Source organism: Cucurbita pepo, chromosome LG08, assembly GCF_002806865.2.
Source record: "Cucurbita pepo subsp. pepo cultivar mu-cu-16 chromosome LG08, ASM280686v2, whole genome shotgun sequence".
NCBI lineage: Eukaryota > Viridiplantae > Streptophyta > Magnoliopsida > Cucurbitales > Cucurbitaceae > Cucurbita > Cucurbita pepo.
The window spans coordinates 8,564,575-8,575,244 of record NC_036645.1 but is presented as its reverse complement, the minus strand read 5'-3'; the positions used below and the strand labels follow the sequence as shown (position 1 = coordinate 8,575,244).

Below are 10,670 nucleotides of genomic sequence, written 5' to 3'. Positions count from 1 at the left end.
AATTTTTATTAACGAAATTGATCAGTAATAATGTTAATATTTTTTTTATTAGTTTGTTATATATATATATATATATATTTTTTTGGTGAGTATTATAAATTTGTTATAGGTTAAAGTAACTTAAAACTTTAAATATAAAATTAATTTTAGAAGAAATAAAAAGGAAATATGTTTAAAAATAATAATATATTTCTGGTTTCCATCTCAATTCACTGAGACCACCATATTTGTCGGCTTCCATCCTTCATGGGCCTAAAAAAGCCCAAGATTTAGCCCAAAGAACGTTTGGTTTTGGGCCAGGATTAAAACCGATTTTGGGCCAAGCCCATCACTGTAAAGAAAATCCACCGACTCGTACATTTCTTACATTCTATATGCTGCCGAGTGACTTGGGGGGATAACAAATATTTGTTAGAAAAACGATCACTAACATTTACATAGGCAGTAACATATCATATGAATGAAGTTTCAACGATATCACAACCAGTCTATTAAATCCTCATAAGAACGCACACCAAACGAGTTAAGGTCAAACAATCACAAAAGAACCCAAAACAACATTATTATTATTATTATTATTTATTTACAGAAACTGTTGAGAGAGAGTGAAAACTTGGGACGAGTAACGCTCACAAGGCTTCAGCAACATAGTGGTGCAGCTTGGTGACCGATGTTTTCAGGAAGATGCTTCCACAATGAGAGTCTGAGCTCCCATCATCGAACCCATCGAAATCGTTGAGAGTACCGTTGAGAGTACTAACCAAACTTACGTGAGAGTCGAACGATCTTTGATACCGATCAGAACTACTAACAGCTTTACGAGCCTGCCTTTTGTCCCTTCCACGCGAAGAAGAGTTGCTGCTACTGCCCTTCTGCCCTTTCTTTCCATTCTTCCTGTTCTTAGATTTCTGCTGTTTCTTGTTGTTTTTGACACAATGGGACAAAGATGTCTGTGGCGGATCGTACACATCAGGAGCCCATTTCACAGACAGCTTCGGAGACAGACCGAGATGTTGTGCTCGGCTACCTTTCATTGCAGAGACCAGCTTCACAGACGACTGAACAATGGAATTTATGTCAGTAAACAGAAAGATAAAGAGTCGTGAAAGGAAAATAAATCCACAAGCAAGCTCTAAAAATTATGTGCTTGTTTTGTCAATAGCAAGCTTTAAATCCAAGATAGCAATCAGTAGTTTTGCACTAAAAACTATGTGCACAAAATTCAAATCTGTCAATAACAAACTCAAATCTACACATACTTCAGTCAGGCAGAAGCACAATGGCACAATCAATCATTTCTAGGGTATGATGAGATGATCTGGAAATAAAGTAGAAAAACATGGTCATTCACAATCGATGGCACGAAACTTGCTCTCAAGGTGCAAGAATAACAGCTCTAAGGAAAGCCGGGAAAGCTTGTCCTTGAAGGTTCCATTTCCCACTCCAAATTGCCTTTTGACACGAACTAAAGTAATGATGATTATGATATTTGATGGTTTGTAATGACCGAAAGGGAATAATCGATAAAGCAACAATAATGTCAAAGCTACCTAACCGCAATCCTTTCCATCTTACTCTTGACGACAAGAAAACTTACTGGTAAAGATATGGATCGTGCAAAGGCTTGATGCATAGACTCATTAGAGGACGCATCACCCACTGCTGTTTGTGGTTTCTTATCATTGTCTGCAGAATCATTAAGAGAGGATGTTGCAGGAGGAAGAGGAAAGGACTTGGATTTGCCTAACCACTTCTTAGATGAGTTGTTCTCGGGAGGTTCAATCTCTTTTAATTTGTTTCTATCATTTGAATTATCATCGCACTCTGTACTTTTAGTATCTTCAATGCTCGGAGATTTCTTAGAAGTTTCGTCACGATCATTAAACAATGCAGCATCAATTTCTCTCAAAGATGATTGCAGATCATCCAAATCGTCTACGTCCAGGAGAGCCAACTTCTGATGAATGGAAGAAATGTCCATTCAGGCTTATGTAGTGCACAACCAATCTGCTAGAACCTGCATACATATCCAGGATATCATAAAAGAATCCCGAAAGAAACTCGATCCAGGTGCTTAGAAAGAAGCACGGAGCAAGTCCAAGATCTCAAGAACATAAAAAGATTATAGCACAATACCTTGCACAAGAATCAGGATTGCAAAAACCCTCCTAACTTGGAGCCAAATTCCCAGGAACTCGATTTCAGAGGCTTCCGCCTAAAGATCTCAAGATCAAAAAAGAAACTCCTACACCTTACGAGTGTAATTTCTCTAGGAATTCCAAAAACGTCGAACGGACAAAAGAAGGAGAAAATAGAAGACTGAAAATACGAATAGAGAACGAAATGCGCTAAAAGAACACCGTGTTAACTAAGATTACCACGCCGATCACCCTTTTCAAGCCGCTTCAGACGATGCGACGAGGAACCACCATGGAAAGAAGTCAAAGAAGGAAGCAGAGAGCCAAGGAGGAGATCAATAGGCACCGAAGGCATATTGAAATGCTCTTCGAAACCTAATTAGCGTAGGGTCTAACAAAACCTCAGATTTGCGAGCCAAGAAGGGAAGAAAACGGAGCAGAGGAGGAAAAAAAATCGTAACGTGCAAATACAAAACAAAGATTAGAACACGAGAACCTGAAATCGTTCAAGTTAAAAGGATGAGCCGGAATTCATCCGATCCCTAAAAGATCGGCCGCGTTGCAGAGGCAGCGGAGGCGGATCGGATAATTTTGGGAGGATCAAGCGGAAATGGTGGCGGAATTGGGAACGAACTAGACCTTTGGTCAATGGAAATGAATCGGTCGGTTAAATATAGCTGGGAGGTCGAATCACAACTTTACACGTCTCTGCATTTGACAATTTCTGATTTAAGTCGTTTTTATTATATTTCTAAATATTTCCTTATTGGGCTGGGCCTTCTTATCTCAAAAGCCCATTTCCAATTATATGATAATTATACAATTTTATTATTGGGTAAATTAAAATTAGAATTTAGTTATATTATATATATATATATATATTATTTATTTATTTATATTGTAGTTATATCATTTGTCAAATTTTAAATAGACCCGAGTTAAAAACCCGAGCGTTCTCCTTCAACGAATACAACCTATGCACAAATTGAACTTCTTTACCCAACTTTGCAACTTCACCCGACTTTACGGTTTTTTTTACCCAACTTTACGACTTCCATCGACCTTAGACGAGATTCTCCTTTAACCGAACACAATTTATGTGAAAACTAAACTTCATTGTCTAGCATTGCGGGTTTCGTCCAATCTTAGCCGTGGTCTACGGCTTTCATCGAGCTTAGATGAGATTCTCCTTCAACCAAACACAATTTAAGCAAAAAAGAATTGAACTTAGTTAGGCTAGCATTAGTCATTGTCTATGAAATGGTTTTCATCGACCTTACACGAGATTCTCCTTCAACCGAACACAATTTATGTGAAAACTAACCTTCAATCCCAGGCATTGCTGACTTTGCCCAATCGTTGTAGACCACCGAACACGGTTTATGCAAAAATTAAATCTTGTTCATTACGATTTTGTTCATCTGGAGGTTGGTTTCAAATTTTAAGACACAAATATATTTGTTCCTGATGAGAATGTTGGGCACGCGATAATTATACCAATGAATAAATCAATCATAGATAATTGCGACCTCGAATCTCACAAGAATCAATTGCTTTCTTCCTTTCTTCCAGGCCGAGATTACGACAAGCAACCACAATCAATGACGGTGATCATCATGAACATTTGTCTATGCCGTACATAAATTAATTCGTCGATTTCAGGAAAGTGAATTCAAATGTGCTCGAAGAGCGTATCCGTACATAGAACCATTGGATCAGCGATCAACGTTTAAAAAGGAGTTTGATATTTGAAGTAAAATGGAAGATCAGATCTACAGAAACCCTAACGATTATCATAACTCATCAGCATTTGCAATCAAAGAACAGTAATCTACCGAAGAAAGAAGATGTTATTCATTAGAACTATTACTTCGATATACCTATGAGCAGCGAGATCCAAATCTACACAACAAATTACCGTAACTGGAACACGTAACCCTAATCCCAAAATTCACCGATTTTGAAACCTAAGAGCTCGTAAATTTGGTGACCGCCTTAGTTCCTTCAGAAACAGCGTGCTTTGCTAACTCACCAGGCAACACCAATCGAACGGCGGTCTGGATCTCCCGAGAGGTGATCGTAGGTTTCTTGTTGTATCTCGCCAATTTCGAAGACTCTTGCGCAAGTTTCTCGAAGATGTCGTTGATGAAACTGTTCATAATCCCCATGGCCTTGCTGGAAATTCCAATGTCAGGATGAACCTGCTTCAACACCTTGAAGATGTAGATCTTGTAAGTCTCGGTGCTCTTTTTGATTTTCTTCTTCTTCTTATCGCCGCTGTCCTTGGCGATCTTCTTCTCGGCCTTTGGCTTCTTCTCCGCCGAGGTTGGGGTCTTCTCCGCCGGTTTCTTCTCTGCTGGCTTTTTTTCGGCTTTTGTTGGCGCCATTGTTGGAGAGAAGAAAATTTGCAGAAACTCAAAAGCGTAGAAACAGGGGAGGGATTGAACGATTTCGTGGATCAGGGTGGAGGAGTCATTATATAGAAGCTTGAGGCGGTTTGTTATTGGATGATTTGACTTTCACACGGATCGTCTGCGTGGCATCGTTCTTTGCCGTTGGATTTTTAAATAAATGATTTGTGGTTGAGATTATGTACTCGTAATCACTTTTGCCTCGGAAATTGTTCATTTTTTATTTTAATTTAAATTGTGTCTTAATCCCTATAATTTTTATTTAGGGTAAATTATTAAAAATAATCTTCGCACTCGCGCATTTCAAAAAGTATTTATACTATTTTTAAAAATATTTAAATGAAAAAAAAAAACAACGTTGTAATAACTAAAATATTTGTATGAATTAAATATTAAAGAAAATGGAGTTTTTATTTTAACATTTTTAAATATTATAAAAAATAATAAATAGTGAATTTTTTGGATTGTGTAAATAAATATCTAAATCATACTAAATTAGAGCAAAGACCATGGGATCATGATCTTTCTAACGTCTGTCATTTAAACAATCGAAAAAAATTATGTCTTATATCAGCCTGAGACTACCACTAGTAAATATTGTCTGCGTCTTATAACGACCATCAATATTGTCGGCGTCTTGTAACAGCTTGAGACCACCACTAGTAAATATTGTCTCCGTCTTATAACAGCCTGAGACCACCACTAGTAAATATTGTCTGCGTCTTACAACAGCCTGAGACCACCATTAGTAGATATTGTCTGATTTGACCGATTATATATCACCCTCACGATTTTAAAACACATTTTCTAGAAAGAGGATTCCACACTCTTATAAGAAATATTCCGTCCTCCTCTTCAATTGAGGTGGAATCTCACACCTCCTTAGATCCCCGCAAAATTTAAACTTGGTTGGTGCCGAAGTTAGTTTAATGGACGGTAGATTCAAATCGTACGGAGTTCATACGGTAGCGTATAAATCCCTAATCTCAAAAAACATGGCATAACTCTGAGAAAATACAGATCAATGAGCATTAGTGGCGAGCCTCTCTTACAGAAAATGGATGAAATTGCATAAAAATTGAAGCAACCAATATGTAAAAGGCAAAGAACCCTGCAGAGATGAAGAACAAATACAGAACACAGGAGAAGTGAACTGAAATGAGCAAAAAGCAATTAATTATTCAAAAGGATGGAGAAGAAACCGATCAAACAAAGCCAATGTCACTGAATCTATGTATTCATCTCTTTTCATTTACTGTCCTAACTTACACAAAAAGTTCAGTGTCCTGACTGCAGAAACACCCAGGTGCAATCTGTAAAATGATGATCGTTAGCAGCGTTCTTCGGCATCCGAACTAGCTCTGATCGAAAGACCGCAACTCAGCTGACTAAAACCTAATGGCAAAATATATAATGAAATGGAGTAAGTGTATGAGCAACATCGTGTTGGAATGAAAACTAATCATCTCCAAATTGTCAATCTCTGCCTAGTCTGAAATATCTGACATTTCCAAGAACAAAGTTAACAATGAAAGAGTAAAGTTCTCTTTGGGCTTCCCCGTTCGGATTTCTCCTCAAGGTTTTTAAAATGCATATGCTAGGAAGAGGTTTTCACACCCTTATAAGGAATGTTTCGTTCCTCTCTCCAACCAATATGGGATCTCATAATCCACCCTCCTTGGGGGCCAGCAAGGACGCTGGCACACCACCCGGTGTCTGGCTCTGATGCCATTTGTAAAAGCTCAAGTCTACCACTAGCAGATATTGTCCTTTTTGGGCTTTCCCTTTCGGGCGTCCTCTCAGTTTTTAAAACACGTATGTTAGGGAGAGGTTTCCACACCCTTATAAGGAAATCCAATCAATGTGGGATTTCGATAAAGTGATCTATCGAGCAGCAATGGGATTTGAGTCATCCTTCAAATCCAAGCCAAACGAGGGGAGGAAATCCCAAGAGATTACTAAGGATAAGAAATTACATTTAAAACCCCAAGCAACAAACAATTCAATCTTCACATATGGCCTCTCAGAAATAAAAACACACAAACAATTATGAGCAACTGCATCAAAGAGACTTCCTTTTGTCTTATATAAATTTTCTAGAAACTAAAGCATGTTCCAAACTTTAGCTGGCAGGAACATCTACCTCAATAGCCATATGAGATCTTACATTGGTTGGAGAGGGGAATAAATCATTTTTTATAAGGGTTTGAAAATCTCTCCCTAGCAGACACGTTTTAACCTTGAGGAGATGCCTGAAAGGGAAAGCCCAAAGAGGACAATATCTGTTAGTGGTGGGTTTGGGCTGTTACAAATGGTATCAGAGCAAGACATCGGGCAATGTGCCAACGAGGACGTTGAGCCCCGAAGGGGGGTGGACACCGAGTGGAGAGGGAAAGCCCAAAGGGGAGTGGATTGTGAGATACCACATCGGTTGGAGAGGGAAAGCCCAAAGGGGAGTGGATTGTGAGATACCACATCGGTTGGAGAGGGAAACGAAGCATTCTTTATAAGGATGTAGAAACCTCTTCGAGAAGATTGCAAAATCATTTTGAAGTGGCACTATATGGACCTATATGACAGGCAGTGACGACCTATCTAGGATACTTGCCTTTTCTCATTGGTTTTACAGATTTCTCATTTACCAAATATATGGCTGTTCTAATGGAACTGATTAGTCTATGGTCGACAATACCAAATTCCAGTGGAACAGATAGAACATCACAATTGGAGGGTTCATGTGGCTGAGCTTCTGCCATGGTAATTTCTACTCCATCAACAATAGCCCCTCCTCCCTCGAACTATCATTTATGCCTTAGCTGAACTCCGGTTACTACGAAGGTTTCAATATTACTAGTCGATATATTCACTTCCAAAGTTCCATCAACCACCAAATATGAATAGTCATGCCCCGATATCCTTAAAGTTTCTATCCTTGCTTACTCTAAGATAGAGACATCGATTCTCTTTGTACCGTGACTGTCACCCGATTGTTCCAAAAGAGTCTTGCGGGACTCTCCCGTCCCCAAAGGCATCGACAACAAATATTCGACCGAAAAAATAAAAGGGATAAAGTCATGTCTAAGTCCATCCATAAGTCCTTTTACCTAATCAATAACAAAAAAGCCTTCTCCAATGATAGGCAGTGAACCTATGTCTACACACACAATAACTACAAGACTTGGGAGAGAAATGATTTACTCCATGAACTAGTCGAAGGGCAGATAACTCAGTGGCATACAAATAAAAATCATAACCACATATCAAGCAAAAACATGAACCAACGGCATGTGAGATTAAAAGCTAAGCGGCTACTTCAATGAATTTTTCTTCCAGAAAACAGCCTTCTGATTATGCCTTAAACTGTTTGGTTAAATTTTTGTGTTCAATTCAATTTCATAAGAACATAATTTCGTAAGGAAACAGAAAAACAGTAAGTAAATCATGCGAAACCTTTGAGAACTGGCATTGACATTGCGATGCAGAATTCGACCGCCACTCGAATCACCACCGTCAATCAACTCCCGAAGACCCAATTTGCCGACCTCCTCCTCTTTTTCATCATCATCTTCTTCTTCTTCTTCTTCCGCCGCCTCCTTTTTATTCAACTCGCGATTGACCTTCCCCTGAAGCCTTTCAAAGTAATTCCCATAAATATACTCCGGCGAGTACCCATTTTCTTCATCAAACAACATAATATGCCCATGCCATTCCCAAACTCGATAATCCGAATCCTTCTCCTCGAGAAACCCCACGCATATATGGTGCTCGCCGATCGTAACAGCCTGGCCGGAATTAGGTTTTAGTGAATCGATATTCCCAGCGAGAATCACGCGAATAATCTCCTTCTCGAGCATCGATTCCTCTTTGGCGAGCTGCGTTTTGTTCTCGTCGTTGTCGTCATCGGAGAGATTGGCTGCATCGAAGAGAAGGTCTTCGAGAGATTGGGCGAGAAGGGGATTGTTGCTGCTTTGGGGCCGGATTTGGAGCCTGCCCATCAGAGTTTGAAGGAGAAGATTATCAAAATTGGCGGTGTTGTTGAAGGAGCTCATGATTCTTACTAGTTTCCTGCGGATGGATTTTGGAGGGTTTTAGTTGAAGACGGGGCTTTATGTATTGGAAGACTATTTCCCCCGGCTTGTTCTTAATTACTTTTTACTATTTTTCAATTAATTTTTTAAGATGAAATTACGTTTTTACCATTTAAAAATAATAATAAATATANCTGGGTTTTTTTTTTTTTTTTTTTTGTCATTTTACAATTTTATTTTATTTTAACAAATCAGAATAAAGAATAAAAAATAAAAAATAAAAAGCTACATGTCTTCTTTGGTGTGACGTGGCATAGGTGAGTGGGCAATGAACGTTTACTATTTCCAGCCATCAACAAACGACGTCGTATATATCCGAACTATTGCACAGAAGAGTGCCCCTATAAGAAATGAAGGCGCGGATTTACAGATTCGTTTTTGTCCGTTTACTATTTCCAGCCAGTAGTAAACGACGTCGTATATACCCGAACTATTGCACAGAAGAGTGCCCCTAAAAGAAATGAAGGCGCGGATTTACAGATTCGTTTTTGTCCGTCGGATCAACTGAGATATGAAATCGTATGAAAATCCACCGGTCGCGGAGTTCTTCCCCCCACAGCCTTAAGACTGAAACTAGGAGCAATTTGAAAAAGAAAAAAAGAAGAAAAAAAAATTCCTCTTTCCGCTCCCGGAAAACGATTTCAACGGCCGTTTCGGTACCGCCGGACCAGGCGACGGCATCTCTCTCGTCGTATCTCTCATTTTTCATTCTCTCCAGATCTTGTAGTTGCACTCTTCGTTTTTCTCAATGGCAGCTCCACCTGCACGAGCTCGAGCTGATTACGATTATCTCATCAAGCTTCTGCTGATCGGCGACAGCGGTGCGTTAATTTTGCTTTCTTGTTCTTTTCGAGCTTCGATCTTGTGGTTTCGTTCGATTTATAATCAGTAATTGTGAAATTACTGGATGTTAATTGGATTTTTGTTTTTATATACGAATGCGTTCATTAATATCGGTGATTTGAGGATCTCGTTATTGGAATCTAGTATGCGTGGTATGGATTAATGGTGAGATATCCGAAGTGGTTTTTCATTGGTATGATTAGAGAAAGTTGCTATAGTTTTTGTTATGTGAGAGTTGTGTTATATCCGTAGGAATTCGTTTTTCTGGTAGGAATTTGAGTTCATGAGCTGCTTCTTGTCGCGAGATAAGTGGATTTCACGATTAGAATGTAGTGCATAATAAATTGTTGATGGATTAGCGGTGAAGTTCCCGAAAGGATTTGTCATTAACTCGTTTGTAGGATAATAGAATATTGTTATAGTTTTTGTTGTGAGAGATGTATTGTACCGGTAGGATTTCGTTTTCTACTTGGACTCCTAAATTACAAGTTTAGAAGCTATTTCATGTGACATGACAAGGCAGGTGTGGGAAAGAGTTGCCTTCTGTTGCGGTTCTCCGACGGCTCCTTCACCACCAGCTTCATCACAACCATAGGGTACGTGCATTCTACACTGTAATATCGAAATTAATACATTTTCTATTTTACTTCCTTTGTCTGCTCTTCCTGATTTCATTTACTTGGTTGTTCTCGAACAGCATTGATTTCAAGATTAGAACCATTGAGCTTGATGGAAAACGGATTAAATTGCAAATTTGGGATACCGCTGGTCAGGAGCGGTTTAGAACAATTACAACTGGTCTGTACACATTCTTATTAACGTTTGCTCTTATTAGCAATATTGAAATATGCAGTTGCAGAAGAGTTCTGGAAGTCATTTAATTTTTCTTTCTACTTTATTCCAACGCATTATTTCATGCTTCTTAAATTTCTAGAGGATTAATCTTCATATAAATGTTTGCAATCCTTAATCTCCATCCTTGCAAGTTTTTATTTCCTGATGAGTATGGACTTCTGCTTCTTGTGATATTCTGGATGATTTTTAGAAATTTCTATGTAGATTTACATGCTGACAAATTTTCATACATAATATATTTGATTACTCATGAGGATTTGATCTTATTTATTTAGTTTTCGTATGTAAATGTTTCCTCCTATTTCTGGGAGGTCCACCAAGTCTCAAGTAAAATT

General features: G+C 38.6%; 4 protein-coding genes across 4 annotated transcripts in view; 1 reads left to right on the top strand and 3 right to left on the bottom strand.

Moving 5' to 3' along the window:
• Positions 1-427: 427 nt before the first annotated feature.
• Positions 428-2,791, bottom strand: LOC111800500. The gene is made up of 3 exons (XM_023684218.1): positions 2,137-2,791; positions 1,598-2,017; positions 428-1,058 (listed from the first exon to the last, which is right to left on the bottom strand). The coding sequence occupies exons 2-3, from the start codon at positions 1,979-1,981 to the stop codon at positions 630-632; spliced, it is 813 nt and encodes a 270-aa protein (XP_023539986.1). The 5' UTR covers positions 1,982-2,017; positions 2,137-2,791; the 3' UTR covers positions 428-629.
• A 1,075-nt stretch (positions 2,792-3,866) lies between these two features.
• On the bottom strand, positions 3,867-4,596 carry LOC111799665 (probable histone H2B.3). The gene has a single exon (XM_023683097.1). The coding sequence runs from the start codon at positions 4,523-4,525 to the stop codon at positions 4,106-4,108; it is 420 nt and encodes a 139-aa protein (XP_023538865.1). The 5' UTR covers positions 4,526-4,596; the 3' UTR covers positions 3,867-4,105.
• A 1,084-nt stretch (positions 4,597-5,680) lies between these two features.
• Positions 5,681-8,653, bottom strand: LOC111799590. The gene is made up of 2 exons (XM_023682983.1): positions 8,000-8,653; positions 5,681-5,944 (listed from the first exon to the last, which is right to left on the bottom strand). Exons 1-2 carry the CDS (start codon positions 8,596-8,598, stop codon positions 5,938-5,940), a joined length of 606 nt encoding a protein of 201 aa, XP_023538751.1. The 5' UTR covers positions 8,599-8,653; the 3' UTR covers positions 5,681-5,937.
• Positions 8,654-9,189: 536 nt separating this feature from the next.
• The window catches only part of LOC111800392, a 28,167-nt gene continuing 26,686 nt past the window's right edge, over positions 9,190-10,670 (top strand). The window contains exons 1-3 of the transcript XR_002815984.1: positions 9,190-9,458; positions 10,004-10,076; positions 10,178-10,278. The gene's annotated coding sequence lies outside the window, so the exon portion shown is untranslated. The remainder of the gene's footprint in view (positions 9,459-10,003; positions 10,077-10,177; positions 10,279-10,670) is intronic.